The following is a 21,287-nucleotide window of genomic DNA, read 5'->3' on the forward strand; positions in this document are numbered from 1 at the left end:
GCCCTTTCCTCTCCTTCCCTCTCTTCTATTGTTCTTTTTGTTTTTCTAACAGTATCTCTTCCTGGAGAAGCTTGAGCCATGTTGAATAAGGGATAATGTACAGCAAGCTGTTCATTGTTGTGAAATAAATCCCGACAGGGCGATGTGGTGTATTTCAATAATCCTCTAGCTGTACATTATCCCGCTTATTACACGGCTACTTACTTTAGAAATCAATAATTTGACAAAAACATGATCCACCCGAGTCCGACATTAGGTGTGCGTCCATAGCAACGGTCTGTTATACATAGCAACGGTCTGCTATAAAGAAATAACAGACCGTAGAACGCCCTGATTGACCAGTCAAAATCGAGTATTCAACAAAGCGGTGTGTTATAAATATTTAAAATGTCCTGCTGCATTGAATCCCACCCCTTTTTCTTTTCCATTGTCTCCTAGGGTCACTATTGTCCAGAAGGCTCTGCCCTGGCCTTGCCTTGTCCCACAGGGGAGTACCAGCCGAACCCGGGCTCAGATAGCTGCATCCCGTGCCGACCTGGGTTCTACTGTGAGGAGGCCATAGTGGGAGATCCCTGGCCCTGCCCACCACACTCATTCTGCCCTGCAGGTACTCTAAAAGGACAATTTTGACTACAAGGGATGGGAACTTTAATTTTAATTTATATGTAACCTTATAAACCGTCCCAAGAAATACAAAAACACAACAAAAAAATGCCTCTTTTAGTGTAAACTGTATTCTTTTGTAGTAATAACTATGTAATAAATCACACTGTCGGCCTCCGCTCTACTGCATCTTTTCTTTCCAGGCACAATGGTGCCTCAGCCCTGTCCTAATGGAACATACACGCATTCAAACCAGGGAGGGCTACAAGAAGAGAGAGAGTGTTTACCGTGCCCTTCAGGGAGGTTCTGCAGGTATACACAGGATGCATCACAGCCCCAGTGTGTGCATGCACAAGCTCTCAAATGTCTCACATTCACATGCATACACACACAGACACATGCACATCCTGTACATATACGTATACACAGACAGACACATGCTCAAAGGCAAACATCCATCTGTGCTCTGATTATTCTCACAATTAGCAGAATGCAGGAGTATATCATGTTGAGGAGTCATGGCTCACTGAACAGCCAAATTAACACCTTAATATGCATGAATATAATAAATGTAGATATGGATACGTGAGGTGAACATGTTAGAAACAATGTAATTATCATTCTATTTGCCTAATGAAGCATACACTTAGTGTCCTCTAAATGTTATTGTGCGTATAAGTGTTTCTCTGTATATTTTCCTCAGGGCCGGTAGGATCCAGGGTGTGTGTGCTGCGGGCTATCTTTGTGTTTCTGGGAGTGCGGATTTCACCCCTCAGGGACCAATGTCTAATCTGACCCAGTGTCAGTGGGGCATGCAGTGTGCTGGACCATGTCCTCCAGGTCAAATACATCAATTCTTAAAGAAAACAACAACAACCTAAACACTACCAATAATTCATATTTGTATTTTTATACATAGATTGTCATACTTAAATTCTTTGACATTTGAGATTAGTTCTCTCCAACTTGAAGAGTTAATCAATGTTTTCTTTAAATATTTATTTAGAATAAATTGTTAATGCCTGTAAGTATTTTTTTATTCCAGGTTTCTACTGTCCTGAGGGCACAGAGGAGGCTGAGTTGTGTCCTGCAAATACCGTCAGAAGCTCCCCAGGAGGTGCCAGCCTACAGGACTGCTTACCCTGCCCACCTCAGTACTGGTGTAAACCTGGTATGAGCTGATAATGCTCTTTATGTTTTGAGTAGTTGGAAGTGTTTTTGTAGATACAGTAAATAGGTTTGCGAGGTAAAAAAGCAGGATAAAATTGTAATTATGTAGAGGTCTTTTTTTTGGACCAATTGTTTTTGAAAAGTGATGAATAGGACCGGCTGAGTCGGAGACACTGATTAAAAAAAATCAAAGCAGGAAGAACATTGTATAGTTTGGGACCTCTGGCATTACAATAAGGTCATTTTTTCTTTGGCCCACATGTAGATGAGCAGTTTTCAATCCTGATGCTTAGGAAGCAGCATACTGCTTGCTTGCTTTCCTACTAGGTAGTTAATTGAAGTAATTGTGTGTCTCATGTGTAAAGTGAGTATAAGTAGATACCAGCAGGATCCTGGGACTACAGCTAAAACCACAGGCTTAGAATTGGAAAGAGCCAGAAGAGCCCTGCCTTGAGAGTTATAACTGAGTCTGTGATCATGAAGGGTTTAACAGGTTTTAACAGGTTCAAAATGTAGCCGGGGGGGCTACAAGCGCTTCAGTGATCAATAAAATATTGAGATAGATTCCTCAACTGATAAGCAGGAGTGTAACAAATGTGGCATAAAACAATCTCATCATGAAAATATCTGAAACCTTTTTTTTGTTTGTTTGCAGGAGACCCAGTCCTTCATCTGTGTCCTGCTGCACATTACTGTGATGGTCTGCCTGGCAGTGACTTCGACGGAGGGACAGGACCCAGGCCATGTCCGCTGTACACCTATCGATCTTCTCTTGGAGCAGGCAGCAAGGGTGACTGCCTGACCTGCCCTCCTGGTTCACACTGTAACAGCACAGGTGGGACACACTGCATCCCACACGACAGACTACAACCACTTATTAAAGAGATTAAAATTACAAACACAAATATCAGATTCCTTTATTTCTTTTAGTGAAAGCCGTAATAGTCCTCTCTCTGGCGGGTTTGAATTTGCATTTGTAAAGACAGATGAAAGAAAATTACCTTTTCTAGGTTGTATTCATTTCGCTATGTTCGTACATTATTATACCATTGCCTGAGTCTGTGCCTCAGATAAGAGTGAAAGAGGTATAATGTGATTGAACATTTAAAACGTGTGATACCTGAGGCTATAGTAATGACTGAGTGGTGGATTTACAAAGAAAGAGCTTTTTCTAATCTCCCTCAAAAAATGCTCAAAATTATTTAAAATTGAAATCATAGTGTTATCTACAGTAGTTGTTGATTCCCAGCAGATGGTCTCCCTCCCTCTGGTTATTTGTACGCATAAATAAAGGCTTCTTAAAATTATAAGTAGTAAAGAACTTCACGTGTGTTGGAGTCATGAGCTCAATGGTCGAGGTGTTTTTCATTTAAGGTCTCGCTCAATGTGTGTGGTTGACGATGCGGCAAATATATTTCTATTTTGGTTTATAGTGTGTGAAGTGATGATGATTTTCCAGGGCTTACAGACTACTCCAACAGTCCCTGCCCTCCTGCTTTCTGGTGCAGTGGGTCCGGACCCCCCATCCTCTGCCCCGCAGGCACCAAGAGGCCCCTTCCTGGAGCTGCTGCACTCAGCCAGTGTGAGCCCTGTGCAGGAGGAACCTTCTGCCCAGATCCTCGGGCTACAGGGAAGCCCAACGTAGAGGGAATCCCCTGCAGGGCCTCTTATCAATGCCCCTTGGGTAGGTTCATCAACACAGTTTATAATGTAAGCATTGCACATTATATTCTGTATGATACCTTTATTTTTTTTAATAAACGCCTTTCTCCCTAAAGACAGTAATGCAGTTCTGCACAGTAATGAGTTTTTTTGCTCATAATCCAGGTGCAGTCTCAGAGAGGCTGTGCAGAGCTGGCTCATACTGTGGACCTCAGACTGCTGAGCCTCAAGTCTGTCCTGAAGGGTATTTTTGTCCTGAGGGATCCCATTCCTACCACACCCCCAAACAACTGTGAGTGCACGAAAGGTCCAATATCCTGAAACCCTGGCATGCAAACAGTCGAGATTGACATGGAAATGAGAGGCGTTAACTGTTGAAATGGTGAAAGCTTAATGGAGTTGGACTGATTCTACATGGTGTGGGTTAAAGCTTTTATAAATAACCCTGTCACTATGCCCCACAGCTGTCCGTTTCCCTACCACTGCCCAGCCAACAGCTCTTCCATGAAGTCCTGCAAAGGGGGTTCAATGCCTGTCAACACCAGCGGGCTCAGAGGATCCAAAAGAAGCTGTTGTCGTATGTGCGAGGGCGGCACCTATCGTCCGTACCTCTCCCCCATCCCACAATGCCTTGCATGTCCATCAGGATACTTTTGCCCCCCAGGTCCTCTGCTGACCACAACACGTCATTCCAGATCTCAATTTATGTGTAAAATATATGTTATTTCATGCCTAACTCCAAATGAAGTGTGCATTTGTTTTTAATTCAACAGGTTCAGACTACTACAAAAGTAACTCCTGCCCTGTTGGGTATGTCTGTCCCATGGAATCCACCCAACCAACACCCTGCCTCCCTGGCTCCTTTGGTAACCTCCCTCGTGCTGAATCAATGGGTGACTGTCACCCATGTCCAGCTGGCACCTTCAACCACCTGCCTGCTCAGAAGGCCTGCTTTCCCTGTGGAAGCTCCTCCACCTCAACAGCAGGTTACATCCTATCAAATGTTTCTAGATAAATCAGAACAAATAATAGGGCGGCACGGTGGTGCAGTGGCTAGCACTGTCGCCCTCATAGCAAGAGGGTTCCACCTTCAAACCCAAGCTCGGCCCCTTCTGTGTGGAGTTTGCATGTTCTCCCCATGTTACTCTAGGTTTTGTCCAGGTTCTCCGGCTTCCTCCCACAGTCAGGTTAGGTTAAGTTGACTCTTAATTGCCCGTAGGTGTGAATGTGAGCGTGAATGGTTGTCTGTCTCTCGGTGATAGTCTGGCGAGCCCTCCAGGGTGTACCTGGATTGGCTGAGATCGGCTCCAGCCCCTCCGCGACCCTGAATAGGATAAGCGGTAACAGATAATGGATGGATGGATGAACAAATAATATGTTTATTTTTATCATTTTTAAGTTACTGTTTTGTTGTTCATCAACACAGGACAATTCTGTTGATCTTCTTGGTGTGTCATGTCACACCTGTTTCCTCAGGTTCTCCTTCTTGTACCTGTATCGGTAAGAATCGTTCATTCCAGCCCTCGGATGGTTCATGTTTGTGCAGAACTGGTTTCATCTTCTACAATGAACTGGATTTCAAAAGCTCTGCCTTTGACAGTGAACTGGACTGCCAGCCTGAGGTCAGTAGCATATAGTTGCTATCAATTACTGTATCAAATTTCCACAGTGTTTCCCATCTTTGGATAGTCAACCCAAATATATTCACTTCCATCCAAAACATTTTTTTTTTCTTTTTGGTGTTTGAATTTGTATTTTTTTCTTTTAAAAAGTTTTATGGAAATGCAATCGAAGGTGTGTGGATTGATTGAAAGTCTGCCAGACAGTTGCGTTCTTGTGCAATTGTATTGACTGGAAAAATTCCTTCAAGGTAAAATTGTAAAAGGAGAGGTTGATTAACAGCCCATCCTCAAGTGTTTTGTGTTGCAGTCTCCTGGAAGCATATCAACAACTTCTGCACCACCAGTAAATTATCAACCAGTGGAAAACACCGGCTCGATGTTTGGCGAGGATTTTACTTTATATTGTTTTTTTCAGAAGGTTTTTGAAGTCCATATAAGACTGAGATGGAGAAAATACTCTTGTGCTGGCTTCCAATCAAGAATGATGTAATGACCAGCAAGCTCTGTGTGTTTGAAGTCCTTTAGATGTATATATACGTGTGTGTGTGTGTGTTTGTGTGTGTCAGGCAAACAGACGATGTGCCACAGGACAGGTACGTCTGGCAGCATCCAGAGAGTGTGTGTCACCTTCCCTCCACTCCTGTAATATCACCTGTGGACGACATGGAGGAACTCTGGATGTGGAGATGGGCATGTGAGTCTCACTTACACTTTTCAGTTCAACTTCAAAATACTTTGCACAGTCAATAAATGACCGTGTAAAAACTACTAAAGTTAGAAGAAATTAATTAACATCTCTAAGTAGTAAATAGCCTGCTATGCTGTGTGTCATTCTGTCTCTTCTCCTATCTGCCTGATCCTGACGCCCCTAGCTGCCAGTGTGAGCGATACGTGTCTGCTGAAGAGCTCTGCAACACTTCCTGCCTCTCCAGACTACCTCAGCTCTCTGCCCAGCTCTCGCCAGATGGCCACCTGCTGCTCAGCCTCAGAGAAAGAGACAAGATGGTCTGGGCCAGGGTAAGGGAGCGGTGACAGGGCCATTGACAAAGTGATGATTGGCCGTACCTTACAACATAATGGATTCCTTATTTACCTTATACGTACTCATGAGTTACATTAAATGTGTGTACGAATGAGTGGAAGGATTTTTGGAAGCTGCTACTACCAGATAAAAAATAAGCACAAATCTAATATAAGTATTGTACTGATGCAGCCTTCAGACTGTAGGGTCCAGCTAGATCGGTGAGTTGGCGGAAAGCTTGGCGCAGCATTTATCAGGGTCTCGGCAGGACACCTGGAAAAATGTTGCAGCTGCACATTTGTCGATTACATTGCATGACGGCGAAATAATGACCTCCTCTCTCCATGCAGGAAAATGTATTTAGCAGTTCAACAAAATAGTCTGTCTCATAATTTTAAGATAGTTGCATCACCTATTAATGTGCATCTTTTGTGCACACTGGGTTTAATTTAGAGATATAGCAGCCATTACTTTTATAATTTTTCTTCTGTCTTTTTCTCTACTACAGGACATTTATCTACACTTCAAACTATTTTGTGTTTAAAACATAACTATTGTTTTACCATAATCTACATGTTTAGCCATGAAAACACTATTTAAATGTGTAAAGTACAATTTAAAACGGATATCAATACTGTAGGGCTGACCCGAATGCTTTGAAGCTTTGACCGTTACCATGGTATTCAACCTCCAAATCACTATTCGAATGCTTTGTTTTTTAGATTCTTTGAGATTTTGTTTTTTATATAAGTATGTAATAATGTAGAAATCCCCAAATAGCCCAGGAAATAAGGAATAATCCCACAACATTATTCATTATTCATATTGAACATTAATTATTCTGAGTTATTCTCAGACGGATATCGTTGTTTGTAGAGGTGTGTGTGTGTACAATAGTGCGTCAGCTGCACTGTCGGCGGCACAGAAGAACATGTCAGCCTGCCGCGCCGCGCTGCTCCGCGAAGCTTCGAATACCTACGAATGTTTCTCACCGAAGCTTCGAAGCCCAAAAATGGTATTCGGGCAGCCTTACAATGCACATATTGTACAACAACAACAAAGCCTCTTATGCCACTGTGTATACCAGATTCAGTAATCAGAAAAATATACCATATGTGATGTATATAATTAATGTAGTGTGAAGGTACCCTGGTGTGTTTACTCATTATGCGTTTGTGTCTCTCTAATGATGCACAATATGCCATAGCTGTTCCTTATAGTTCTCCAATATGGTGAAAACACTCAAACCTTCAGTGCATTGTCTTTAATGCAAATGGATGCCTCGAGAAGGCCTCTCAAAATTAGCTATCGATACCTTGTCATTTTATTTCTTGAATTTATGTATCATGCTGTTGTATCGTGCCGCAGTAGCAGTTCTTATTGAGCTTGTATGTGTTTACTTCCAGACTGTAATGAACGTTTTAGGACCAGATATCCACGCAAGGAGTATTGGTAAAATCCATTTGGTCCAGTTCGACCCTGAAGGGGTGTTTGGTTGGATTCCGACACAGAGAGAGCTCATCAATCAGTTTCTGTCAGGTGACTAGCCTTAATTTGTCGTATTGATTCATTTTATTTTTCTAATGTCTTTTAATCAAGCCATTTGATTTCTGTATCCAGTATCATTTTAAAGGAAATTTTAAAGTTCAACATTTAACTTGATTGTCTAAATCGTGAGCACCGATTTACCTCTACTCAGAATCAATAGAACCCCTAAATGCAAGACCCAGAAGGAGGAGAGACACAGGAGACGATGATGCTGTCCTTCCTCGTATCCCCAACCCCGTCGTCTGTCTGTCCTCTGGGGACATGCTCATTTTCCATCTCACCATCAACCACACTGGTACCACAGATTTTGTTTATTTTCATGTTGTTTTTTTATATCATAACATTATGATTTCCTTTTTGTTTCAAACACAGTAATCTTGCTCTAACTTTCTTAATATAGACCGCCGCCTCAGCCACTTCCCAGTGTATCAGAAAGACCACCTGTTTAACAGTAACCCCAGCTGGGACTTTGGTGCCTTCAGACGTCTGCAGATACTCATGAAGCAGACAAACTTCAACTCTACAAGGTAGTGTTGAGTCCACTCTGCAGGTAGAGCCTCAAGTTTTTGAAAATCCCATTTTGTGACCGCATCAAACGTTTCTCTGTTCCTCGTCTTTTCTCAGGTTTGCGCATGTGTTTTCAGAAGCAGGGAAGTATGTGTTTGTTGACAGTGCTGTCCCAGAGTGGAGTATGGTGGTGGTGGTCAGTGAGGAGGGGACAGAGTGTGACCCTCGGGCCTCCGTCTTTCAGCCCATGACCCCGGCACAGCTGGTCAGGTATGGGATTGTTAAGCAGCACAGACTCAACCTTCTACCTGACTGGGGAGTGATAGCAGGTGTGTATCCTTACTGTTTATCTACTCAACATTTTATCATGCAGGTGCATGGAGGTAATGGGTTTGCTTACATTTTATCACCGCGTGTAGGGATCCTGAGTCTGCTGCTGGTTGTAGTTGTGGTTTTGACCACCACAGTGCTGGTTCTGCGACCTGGCAAAGCAAAACTTGTCTCCCAGTGGAGGACTAAGCCAAAGTGGCGCAGCCTTGGAGAGCCCTTCTGTCCAGTGGATTGTGTTTGCAGTGGAGACAGGTCTGTTGGCTTGACCTCTGATGATGTGTTGTATCCATCAGGACACTGATGTTGGGTGTCCTAGTAGCACATACAGTATACTATGCATGTACTCTTGATGATACATGCTGAAAGTCAGCCTCCTCTCTGTCTCATTGTTCTTGTCAACCTCTCTATATAAACCATGTGAAATTACATAAAAATGTGTGGCTTTGTATTTGTGTTTCAGCACAGTTGTCCCAAGCCTTGGTGGCTTCCTAGGCAGCAGGGGTGTAGGAGAAGGAGCAGAAGCTGAGGAGCCTGCTGTTTCAAAAGGAGGTAGGCTCACTGTATATTACCCTGTGCTCCAGATCAAACCCCTTTCAAAAAGTTTAGTAGCAGGTGGGTGTGGTGGAGTGCACAGTGAGTTTGCTGAGTTGTTAAGAGAAGATAAAACTTTTATTCATCCGGAGGGACATTGCTGTGCAGCAGTTGCAATAAAAAGTGGGAAGAATGCAAATATAAAAAGTGCAAATATAAAGATAATGTCGTGCCGCCACCCCTATTTATTAAAGGGCAGACGAGGTGGTTTGGCACCGGAAAACTTTTAAAAGGGATGTTGAAGAACTAAGCAGGAGTAGTGCAAATTGGCATTTATTACTGAAACAAAGGGCAAAAATGAAACCTGGTAATTTCAATAATAGAGAATAATGACCATAGCATTAATAAAAGATCTCTAAGTTACGTCTGACACCTCAATCCATCTAGGAGACCCATACATACCAATGAGTACACTAAATAGAACAGAATGTCATTTACTGCAGAACTACCTTACCAATCTTCCTACATCGTAACAGGCCCTGCCCCTCTCTGCTAAGACGACATAATGAGGCAAACCTGTTTGCACTTTCCTTGATTGAGCTGCTGAGTCTCAACATCCGAGTCAGATCAACAACAGAAATCATAAAAACCCATAAAATAAACGAAACCAGTTTGTGTCATTTACACACCTTAATTGAAAATGTAGCAAATAAACTGCAACATTGGACTGAAATTAATAATTAAATAGACACAAGATAATGTTGGGTGTCATAGCCTGACTCAAAAGCTGTGACAAAATAGGGAGACCAGACGAGTGGGATGCTAAGAAAAGTAATTTATTTGTAACAAAACATAATCCGACCAATTTAACGTGTGAATCAGTACAACAGTAATGGAGTCCATGCATGTGGCAGTTTATGTGGTTAACGGAACACAAAGAAACTACAAGCCATTGTCATGCCTGCTGGGAGTCTCCCAGATAGAGAAACTGAAGGAGGACGGAGGAGTCTATAGGGCGGAGCACACCGGCTCAGGTGTAGCTCATACCGCTGACGACCCTCCATTCAGCACCTGCAACACAACAAGCAAAGATGTTGTCACATGGGCAACAGGACCTAGTCAAAAGGGAGAAAGGCATCCTTTTCACAGATAATAGTATACAGTATATGGGATTAACCCATCTGTTTTCATATATAATAATTTGGTCATAAATCAGTCATTGAAAATGTTTCCAAATGTCCAATTGTTCTTTATCTAGTCTGTGATAATTGTTTCTACCTAAATAACTTAAAGGTAGAGTTGGCTTTAATGGTTTCGCACTTACTTCTTATTGCATTATTCATGCGGCGTGATAGGGCGTTTAAATGTCCATTGGCCTAGTCATTATGAAACCATCACGCATGACCAGGTAGCAGTTAACAGCCCATTCACCGTTTGATTGATGATGAAGAAAATAATGGCTAATATCACACTCTAATGACTTGTGCTGTTATCTCTGGCTCTCTAGTTAGCCTCTGCAATTTTAATTCAAGCACTTACCATCCATTGCGTGCTCCATCTGGACTGTCTGCAAAGCCAGAGATATTGAATTGTTATGGACCTTTTGATCTCAAGGTGCAGCCATTCATCAGGAGTGTATCTCCTCAGTTCTTTAGGATGACGTGATGATACTTTTTTCCCCTTTTATTTCAGCCCATTTCTAACTTATTATGTACATATTTATATAATTGATATTTACTGCTCCCGTTTAGGAAGTGTGTCAGGGCGCTTTGATTTGGAGGAGTTAAATGTGAAGACTCTGTACGACAAACTAGAGGACCAGAACCTGCACATCGCCTCACAACTGGCCCGACACCGCAAAGACACACAGGAGTTTTATAGAAACATTTGCCAACAGACTGAAACAGTCAAGGTGAGTTTTATGATAGTGAAGTGAAGGCATCAAATAATTGTTCCAAGGAAGAATTTGCCATTAGATATGTAATATTCAGGACTTGTGGTCCTCTCAAGTGTCACAAGAAAACTATGTAAACTTGTATATTTTCTTTCAGAATGTCTTTGACAATATGGATCATAAAAAACTGAGTCTTCTTAAGGACCTGCTAGTTCATAATGCAATGAGGGATAAACCATCTAACAGCAGTGCTGGAGAGAGAGATACACAAGGTAAAACTCAATGATGATGATGATGATGATGATATTGGATTGAATTAGAGAAACTGATCTTTTCAAAGAAAAGATATAATTTCTTCTAATGAAGGAAAAAAGACGACAATATCTAATCATAAAACCAAGATTATTAAATGAATAGTTTGTCATATTGGGAAGTACGCTTATTTGCTTTCTTGTCGAGAAGATTGATACCTCTTTCTCTGTATGATAAATAGTTTAGCACAAAGAACCAAGATGTAAAAACGACAATATGTGGTTTCACGGTGGGTTATGTGTGGATTAACCAAATAAGATATAACATGTTGAGGGATCTTTTGAGGTGCTGGTAGGTGCAACAAAGCCTTTATGCTGAGCTAAGCTAACTGGCTGCTGGCAAATAAACGTTTCCCAATATATCAGACTATTCCTTTGACAGTCTTATCACATTTTGTGCCTGAATATAGGATAACACACAAGTGTTCAAGTACTTTCTTTGTATTCAAAGACTCATATCTACCTGTTGTACTCTTTAAATCACCAGTTGTTGTGTTTTGAGAGGCTGAAAACTCTGTCACATCCTTTATTAAATGCTTTTCTCTGAACTATTTCTTGCATGTGACTGAACATCCCCATCGCCCTGCAGCTGAGGCCTCTATACCGTTACTGGGAGCTGTTCTCAGGTCAGTGGAAGCTCTCTTATGCAGGCTGACAGGAGAAGCTTGGCAGAACCAGGATTTGCCCGGTCCCCCATACTGTCATACTGGTCCTCATGATGCCAGGGAATGTGAGCTGCAAGCTGGATACACACATCCCAGTGACACCAACACGTGTTACACACAGGTACCGTAGTGGCATTTGTCGTGTTTGTAGCACATCTTGGAATAATTGAGCGGAGAATAATTTTGTCTTTCGAACTACGTCCACAGTTTTCATCAATGAATATGACCAAAGCAGAGCCAGGTAAGGAACAAATCTATACAAAGGTTTGTTGAATTTTTAAGAGCATCAGGATGTTGATGAATCTGTCTTCTTCAGTCCATCTACAGAGCACAGCTCCTTGTCTCAGTGACCACGACCTGTCCAAGCTGGTCAGCATATCTCCTCTATTCAAGACCCTGCAGGAGATCCAACAGTCTTTACAGAGCCTCACCAAAGCTGAGTCGAATCAGCCTCTCCACAATGGTACAGAAAAAGCTTCAATGCAAGGCCTCAGAAAGAGAAATTAAACTCATAATGAACTAATTACGGTAAATATGAAGCCTTAAATGCAGCATTTCCATCTGTTTCAGCAGCTACAGAGCACCAGGGGAACCACAATGGGCAACTTATCCCGACTGCCCTGGACAACCTCTCACCTCAACACTCGGCCGTTTTCCTGTTTGGTTGCCAGGTCATGCAGTTGCTTGCAAACTGCCCCTTGTTTCCGTCTGTGCTTCTGCTACTGGCCAAGTCAATCCCTGTTTCTTCATCTTCCTCTAATGAGGCTCTGCTGCCACATTGCTCAAGGGACTTTTATTTCGATGCAACCAATCAAATCCTTTATCTGTCAGAGACAAAGCTTCAGCACGTGGGACATTTCATCGCAACTATTCTGCAGTCCATGGCCTACATAGCATCAGGTAATCGGAGAGATAGTTATAGAGGAGAGTCCTGAGACCCAATCTTGTGTCATTGTTTGGCAACAGTCGTGTAATACAGTCCAATAGCTCTGGCAATCATGTTTAAAAGCACAGAGTATGTAATCCTCTCTTGGAATCAATATGATATTTGTTTTTCTTCTTTTAATCCAGGATCAAAACCCCAGAGCTTTGTGCAAGCTCTCCATGAGGCCGTTTCAGCTTTGAGCCTTCAGCTGTTCAACTTTTCTTTCAAATGGGGCACAGCAGAGGTGAGTAAAGTGCTATTTAAGCCTCACACATCAGCCTCCCACTGCACCGGTAGGGGCAGATAACTTTTTATGATTTCTTTTACAGTCAAAATGTGATGCTTCAGAGGGGCGGCACGGTGCATTAGTGGAGGAGTTTCTCAACATTAGAGTTCCCACTGAAGCGCAGTTTACTGAGCACCTATTAGCTAACAGGTTGGTGAGAAAGATCAAATCTGAGAATAGTATGCCCATTACACAAAATTAAGCAATTAAATACTTTTCTGCCTATCTTCCAATTTAGACTTCAGAAATACAAATGTTTCAAGTTAGAGCAGCTCATCATGAACCTCAAACAGAGTTCAACTGAGGACACAGACACAGGTAAGACAAATGTTCATTTTTAATGAGATAGAAAGTTATATTGCTCCCTTTCCAAGCATGTAGAGATCTACGGCGACCTTCAGGTAACGTAAATATGTGAAAGGCTCTCTCTAGAGCCAGTGTTTGGTTTGTCCATTCTTGGCTACTGTAGAAACATGGCGGACTCTGTGAAGAGGACCCGCCCCCTATGTAGATATTAAGGGCTCATTCTAAGCTAACGAAAACACAACGATTCAGGTGATTATACACTAATGAAAACATAGTTAGGAATATTTTTAGGGCTGCCCCCTCTTAGTCGATTAGTCGACTAATCGGTCATTTTGGTCTTAGCCGACGAAGACTTCGCACATCTCTGGTAAACATAAGATTTAAAGTGGCACTTTTGCTTGATTATTTGTGGAGAAACAGATCCGTCCATTAAATAAACTAATCAATTAGTCAACAAAATCTTACGAGTTTTAGTCGACTAAAAATGTCTTTGGTCGAAAACAGCCTTAATATATTCCATTTCTGCCAATAGATTTCCCGAAATCACTACACACTGTGCCTTTAATTTGATACCATGCATCTGTCACGGCAGAGTAAATATGGCAATGGCATCAGACATCAACAAAAACAAAAGTGATTGAAAATCAAAATTCATCATCACATAGAGGCTGGATAGTTGCTAAATTAGTCAATTTAAAAAAGCTTGATATTTATGGCATTCATAGTCAATATACCAACATAAAAAAAACTTGCATAAAGAGTGTAAACTTTTGACCTTTTGATAAATGGAAAACATATCAAGACCTCACTAGCAGTCTTGAACACTTTTTTTCTTGAGATGGGTTTAATGCTTTCAAGACATAATTTTCTGCCGCGGGACCATTGATCCATAACGGCAGGCTATCTAGCGAAATAATAACAATAATGCACCCATATAAACTAATAAACAAATTTAATTGTGATGTCAGATTGAAGTCAAGACGCTTTTCCATTTCTCCCCAGTCAAAGACATAAACATCATTATACGATTATACGAGGTCCTGGAGAGAAAAAGAGTGAAGAAGAATGGTCTAATATCCTAGGACATAATGATAGCATGCCAATGAGCACTGAGGCTATATTGAAGGCAATAGGTGGTTACGCTTCTGCTAGATGCACAATAATCACATATCATTAGGAGTTTCAATTGTTGTGTCTTGCTGATCAATTGAGACATTAAACCTCAAATGAATTATTTTATTCTGGAGAATCAAAAGTCTTGTTTACTTCCTGCAGGTTTGCCACCAAAAGGGACACCGATGCAGGTATCACTCAGTTACAACTCATCTTAATTGAAGAGAATAGTCCCCGTCCTCCATGCACCACCAATTACTTCACCATTTCCTCTGTTACAGATGTCCTGCATAGAGGAAGAAGTTGACCGCATGAATGAGTCTTTCTTGCAGCTGAGCGTGCAGCTACAGAAGAGGGCTCAAATGAGCACATGGCTGAAGGAGAGAGAGAACAGTGCTTGCAGCCATTCTGCGGTAATTATCTGGAAAATTACACTCTTTATATTATATATATAATCCAAAGACTTTGTCTGCATGGTAATTTAATTGCATTGTGAAGGTCTTTTTGTGAGTGATCTCTTGGTATTTTATCCTAAAAATTGTTCAATTAATGTTTTAAACTTTCTCACTACTCATTATTATAGCATTTCATACGTATAAATGACACATTACATTGATACATTTATTTGATTCAGTCATTCAAGCACCATGTTCATTTGCTCCTCCATTCAGCCCGACTAAAGAGAAAAATGTGTCAATCAATATGCATGAATATGTGTGCCTGCATTTGCATATTTGCATCGTTGCTTGAAACCATGTGCATGGACTCATTTATATCTTTTACCACACATTATCTACAATACGTTCTCCATGATATATCCACTTGCAGAGGGCAACACCAACAAGCATGCCAAGCCTGAGTCGTAATGGAACAACCCTGCTGGAACTGAAGAGACGCTACGTATCACAGCGCCTCAATGAGCTCCAAATCACATTAGGCCAGATCAGACAGAGCCAGCAGCATGACAGCAAGTCAAGAGACGGGACAAGGAGCAGTACACAAACAGACAGCAGCACCACTCAACAGGCGCAGAGGGAGCTTTATCCTGGCGTAGATGGCTGCAGTCCCGCTGGCGGCCAGCGGCAGGACGATATTCCAGCTAGCGAGAGTCACAGCCAACAAACAGTAGAGTGCAGAGGTCTTGGTAGCTATAAACTGGAGAGTCATATTTCTGACCAGCAGACAAGTGACACCGTCCAGAGCAACAACCCTGACACTTCACTGGACTGCCAGATGCTGGAGAGCCAAGATCGGCTTAATGTCCAGGAAAGCAGGAGCTAAACAGGCAGATCAGAAAAGACAATACAGATATCAATGACATGTGGAGGCCTACTGATCAGAAACTGGATCTGAATGTAGATCAACACTGAGAAATGTGTTGTTTTTATCCAGTTCTCACCATTTCCTCTCTCGTCCTTTTTGTGCTTTAGCTTTAAAATAGCTCTATAATCTATGTACAGTATGATACTCTGTCTTGTTTGTTGAGCGACGATCTGAATGACCTTTGCCTTAATTAACAGCTGTGTTCTTTTTAATCATCTGTGATCCTGAACAGAAATAATTTCTGGCAAACAAGCAGCGGTGTGGCGCAATCTGTCATCTTGTCCAAATAGTTTCACATGCAGGAGTTAATACCGGCCTTCAAGACAGAAGCTCTGTTCATTACCATATTCTAATTAAGACAATAAACTTCAGCTGAACGAACACAAGGTGACACTTGTGCTTCTGTGTGGGTTCCTGCTCACAGCGACCTCTCCCTCTTCTTGTAAGAGGTGACGACCCACATGTCTTGATGAATATTAAATCTCCCTTTTCCTCTGTTTCGCACACACTCTAACCTTTATTTTTCTAAGCCTCTTTTCATTTGTGAGCTTTCTTTATGACCAACAGGTTAACCAAATGAGCTACTAAACTTGAAATCTTCGTTCGAGAAGACTGCACGACTGCTGCCTTCCTCTGGTTCTGTGGTTTATCTGACGCACGGGGGTTCAGGGTCTTTTAATAGAAAGTGAGTATTCCTACAGGGGGCTGTGAGCCAAATCAGAAGGTCAGATGGAACAAGTCTTCACTTACTATCAGTGTTAGCTTCCAGCTCTGTGCCAAGTCCCCCAGGTTGAATCTGTGGCATTGCCCTGTAGCTGTGTATGAGGGGGTGTGGTTCAGTGGCTCCTGAGATTATATGCCTTATCACTTAGATTAGCTGCTATGTGCCACTGATCTGGCCTGCGTGTGTGTGTGTGTGTGTGTGTGTGTGTGCCTCACGGTGGGACATGACATCATAACTCTACGCCGAGCTGCTCTAAAGCCGTGTGTGTGCATCTTTGTGTGGTGATATGAAGTGGTACTAGATTATGCTTGCTCTAGTTGTTTAGATCAACACAACGTCTATTTTTAGTGAGACTGTCTTTGTGTGACGTTTGTATGAATTACATACAAAAATATATTACAAGAAGCCTGCCACCATTCAGAAATATTTAATACAAATGTCTTAAAAGGGTGAGTTGTTGGGAAGAATTAAAGTATAGGCTGCGCTTGCATGCATCTGTTTGTTGCCATTTTGTTGTGGAAAGATGGAAAAACACGCCACAAAACAACATTTAAATCAACAAATTCATATGCATGCAACTCGCCCTTTTAAGCTAAGCATTTAGTTTTATATTAAATATTTCTGAGCAGACTTCTTGTGATATATTGTGTATGTAATTCATATATTTTATAATTGCAAAACCCAGTGCTGGATGTTACAGATGCAGATGGCTCAAGAATGAATATGATCGATGCTTAGAGATAAGTACACTGAACCACATTCCAGCATTAAGAGGTTTTTCCAGCAAGCTGTGCATGAGATTTACATCTCAGTTTCCAACATGTTTCATCCGTGGCTGTCTGCTGTAATCATGTTATAATCTTGAAATCCTTCCAAATCCCTAGAAATCTGCTCTCTGCAGTGCATCCTCAAGGGGCCCAGCACACGTACACACACACACACACACACACACGTATACACATACATGAGCAAACACTCTCCTCAACCCACTTATTTATACACAATCGCTTAAATTAATCACTCGCTTATGTAAACTGCTGGTTAATACCGTCCTCTTGCTCTCCTGTTTATGAGTGGGTGCTCTCTTTGAGGATAAGTTTACCCTCAAAAACTCAAAAAAAATGCCGTATTCATCCTCAGAGGAACACTTGAAGAGTGTAAACCCATTTTTTATTCACCCTTTTCTTTGAAATGATTTTGTTTTTGTCGCACTGGATGCCTGTAAAGAGGCTTCCTGTTGTCTCCCTGAGTCTGTGGTCTGTCGCCAAGCAGGCCTCCCTTAGTCGCCATGGTACTGCATTACTGTTGCTATGGTTTCCTTATCTGCAGGATGTGGTTCAACCAGGCCTGCCATATTTAGTCTGCTCCTCAGAGCGCCGGCCTACTGCTGCTGATGCTGACAGCAACACGGGAGTGCACTCAGCTGCTTCTTTGCTGCTCTTTTTACATTCAAATCTGCTCCAACCACTGAGCATTACTGCAAAGACCTGTTGATTCACTCTGTCAACAGTCCTCAGCGTTTCTCAGCTCTAACACAGCGTGTCCTCATACTCAGTTTGATGTTTACACATAGATACAAAGAAAGGAATTCAAAATGTACAGTTTTTTTTTTCGACGAACCCGGCCACTCTTGTAGCTGTGAAAGACGGAAGAAACATATATTTAATCAGAATAATTCATGTGATAAAAAAGGGGGGAAAAATCAGTGATAAATTGTTCTGTAGCAATTACTGAAGAATATAATAATTATCTGATTTATAGAGCTTCAATTTTTGACTCAAACACATGGGGGGCATTTTTGGAGACCAGTGGCAGCTCAGCAGGTGGGATGGTCGAACAAGATGTTGGAACGTCAGCAGCTGAGGTGGAGGGCTAAGGAGTGGCACCACGATTCACCACCTCTGGACACTCACCAGAAGGACGAGCCACGGAGGTCCGCTTCCTCTTCTGGGGAGGGTTGGCAGTGAGAGCAGAGTGCTGGTGCACCCGGGGAAGGTCAGCAACACACGAGAGGATATCAGGCTCCAGTTAACTCACAAGAGACAAACACATCAGATGCACTGCAGAGGACTCATTTGTCAGATTAACAGACCCTTCACAGATTCAGTCTTTTATAAGATTTTAGAGAAACACCTTGTATTTGATATTAGGCCTGTACAGTATAGACTGTGTCCCAAAACATTCAGTATTAACAATCTAGTCCACCATGTGTTTACCATTTTGTAAAACTGTCTGATTCTCTAGTTCTTGAGGATTACATTGTGAACATTTTAGGATATAAACATTTTTTTCTATCCAAAATAAGAAAAGCAAATGTCCGACCTGATTGCCTCTGCTGCGTGGACAATCACGTCTCACCTGTGTGATCTAAAGTTTCATCCAGTCAGCCTGCTAAAGGCCTGAGATCAAGTCCATATCTAACTACTGTATGAATCTCAGAGGGGCCAACATGGAGCTGAGTTATGGCTCTTTTATTTTGTTTTATTATTACAGATTAAAATGCTTGTTAAAATACTATTTTGAATGTGATTAAGTCTGTAATGGGTTCAATTAATGAGTTTTATCGGTTGGCCTAAGTGAAGCCGACTGTTTGTATTTAGTATTTCTTCCTTTGAGTTTAGTAAATCCTTGTAGTCGTCACACAGCAGCTGGACCGATATGTGCGTCTCCACATTGAAAGAGGCACGTGGCACAGCATCTGAAACTTCATTAATGAGGCCTATTTAAATCTCCCAAAAGATTTCTACATATCACTCGCTTCTGCTGTTTCACACAGACTCCAGGTTGATTTAGTAAAAACATTTAGAATATATAGCTGTAGCAGCCGCCTCAGCATGAGTCCGGCTCAATCACAGCTGTCCGGACAGTTTTTATTATTATAACTAAAAATCCAGACTGCATTTCCTCTAGGAGGGTCAAAATATTTTCTTCTGTCCTGTCAAGTATATTAGGCTGGTACATGACGTTTTATTTGTTATGTTGGCACTTAAATGTAAATTATGGCAATATTTGCAGTAGTGATGTCATTGTGCGCAGTATTAAAAACAACACGTTATGGCCCGTTGACCACAGAAATAATGAAAGTACAGTATTTTACCATAAGTGAGAGTAAAATGACTGTCGTCCAGTGGTGGAAAAGTAACCAAGTACAATTACTCAAGTACTTTACTTAAGTACAATTATGAGGTACTTGTACTTTACTTGAGTTACATTTTATGTTACTTTATACTTTTACTCCACTCAATTTTGAACGCAAATATTGTGCTTTTTACTCCATTACATTTATTTGACAGCTTTAGTTACTAGTGACTTTGCATATTCAGATTATTTACAGCAAATAAATCAATTAATACATTATGATGTTTTATCACAGGTTAAGCTACCCAGCTGCATACAAAGTAGTTAAAATTAGCGCCACCTTTACCAGCTGCAACATTAAAGTGACGAACATATTAATGCATCACTAATTATAATTCAATTTAAAATTTGAAATGGGCCATTCTGCCAAAATAGTATGTTTACATTTTATACTTTACGTATATTTTGATGCTAATACTTTTGAATTTGTACTGAAGTACGACTTCAAAATGCAGGACTTCTACTTGTAACAAAGTATTTTTACACTGCAGTATTGCTACTTTTACTTAAGTAAAAGGTTTTAATACTTCTTCCTCCACCACTGCTGTAGTCATCTCATTATACAGATAAGATCAGTACACACAGATGGTATTTTCTTGAAACACTGAAATTCATTATTCAATTCAATTGAAATTCAAAAACATAATTAAATCAACACGCAAGCAAGAGATGTCCCTGTGGATTCAGTCTGTTGGCCATTTTATTACGTCCTCATCACATCCTTCAACCTTTACAAGAGAGTCGAATCACTGCAGTTTTCAGTGAGAAACAAAAATGTGATATAATTACACTATTCAGCAGTCACTTCACTCCTCTTCTGGGGCAGGATGTGTTGGCGTGATGTGCAGAATGTGTTATAATAACTCTTCTTCACCCTTCATATTCAGCATTGTTTATACCCTTAAATGATTAAAGGAAAGGAAAGGCAATTGTTTATTGGAGTGCAGCAGTCGTGCAGCATGGAAGAATTTGTGCCCAAATATAGACAGAATATCACAGAAAAGGTCAAGCCCTTTTAAAGCTAAACTCCAGAGGATAGAAGATTAGTGGATGGTGTCCTGCTGTTTCATTGCTGCAGGGAGCCAAAGATATAGATCAGTCTGTGTATGTGCTTAGCATTCATATGATTTCAAAACACAAATCCAGGGTAGGGATCCTTGCATTTGTAATATTTGATGTTTTTATGTGTGGATATGCATGCATATTGTGCACAGTATGTGCTCTTTGTAAACCTGCAGCCATAATATTTGGCTATATATCACTGAAACCCTTCAATTGAACCGCTATCTTCTGAGCACTGAGCACACGTTTCTGGACTAAGAAGACATTAGCCTTTTTCACAGCAGACATTTCGATTTGTCATAGTGGGAAAAGCACAGGCGTAACTAATTTATTAACACTAACAATGGCTCTGTTGTATTCAAGCGTCCCAGTGGGACTGACAGTAAATCAATATGAACAGTACCTGGATCCTGAAATCAAAGTAGCTAAATGGAATTCAGCCATTATTCATTTAATTATTTACACCTGTGCATTTCCTACTGTGACATATCAAACTGTCTTCTGTGAAAAAGGCCTTTTGCAAAGACTTGGGTAGTAATAAGCACC

At 41.3% G+C, this 21,287-nt stretch overlaps 1 protein-coding gene across 1 annotated transcript in view; it reads left to right on the top strand.

The window, feature by feature from the left end:
- Positions 1-17,058, top strand: part of LOC141770936 (uncharacterized) — a 55,621-nt gene extending 38,563 nt beyond the window's left edge. Inside the window, exons 72-101 of the mRNA XM_074640787.1 lie at positions 439-607; positions 807-915; positions 1,307-1,443; positions 1,649-1,774; positions 2,429-2,608; positions 3,233-3,457; positions 3,601-3,727; positions 3,900-4,099; positions 4,209-4,421; positions 4,912-5,057; positions 5,624-5,751; positions 5,930-6,074; positions 7,485-7,617; positions 7,778-7,921; positions 8,027-8,153; positions 8,251-8,462; positions 8,553-8,715; positions 8,924-9,012; positions 10,746-10,906; positions 11,046-11,160; positions 11,789-11,985; positions 12,072-12,105; positions 12,181-12,327; positions 12,435-12,764; positions 12,936-13,033; positions 13,119-13,225; positions 13,314-13,393; positions 14,657-14,685; positions 14,776-14,907; positions 15,323-17,058. Coding sequence (XP_074496888.1) covers positions 439-607; positions 807-915; positions 1,307-1,443; positions 1,649-1,774; positions 2,429-2,608; positions 3,233-3,457; positions 3,601-3,727; positions 3,900-4,099; positions 4,209-4,421; positions 4,912-5,057; positions 5,624-5,751; positions 5,930-6,074; positions 7,485-7,617; positions 7,778-7,921; positions 8,027-8,153; positions 8,251-8,462; positions 8,553-8,715; positions 8,924-9,012; positions 10,746-10,906; positions 11,046-11,160; positions 11,789-11,985; positions 12,072-12,105; positions 12,181-12,327; positions 12,435-12,764; positions 12,936-13,033; positions 13,119-13,225; positions 13,314-13,393; positions 14,657-14,685; positions 14,776-14,907; positions 15,323-15,775 — 4,656 coding nt within the window. The 3' untranslated portion in view covers positions 15,776-17,058. The remainder of the gene's footprint in view (positions 1-438; positions 608-806; positions 916-1,306; positions 1,444-1,648; positions 1,775-2,428; positions 2,609-3,232; positions 3,458-3,600; positions 3,728-3,899; positions 4,100-4,208; positions 4,422-4,911; positions 5,058-5,623; positions 5,752-5,929; positions 6,075-7,484; positions 7,618-7,777; positions 7,922-8,026; positions 8,154-8,250; positions 8,463-8,552; positions 8,716-8,923; positions 9,013-10,745; positions 10,907-11,045; positions 11,161-11,788; positions 11,986-12,071; positions 12,106-12,180; positions 12,328-12,434; positions 12,765-12,935; positions 13,034-13,118; positions 13,226-13,313; positions 13,394-14,656; positions 14,686-14,775; positions 14,908-15,322) is intronic.
- The last annotated feature ends 4,229 nt before the right edge of the window (positions 17,059-21,287 follow it).

The sequence above is a fragment of the Sebastes fasciatus genome, chromosome 7 (assembly GCF_043250625.1).
Source record: "Sebastes fasciatus isolate fSebFas1 chromosome 7, fSebFas1.pri, whole genome shotgun sequence".
Taxonomy (NCBI): domain Eukaryota; kingdom Metazoa; phylum Chordata; class Actinopteri; order Perciformes; family Sebastidae; genus Sebastes; species Sebastes fasciatus.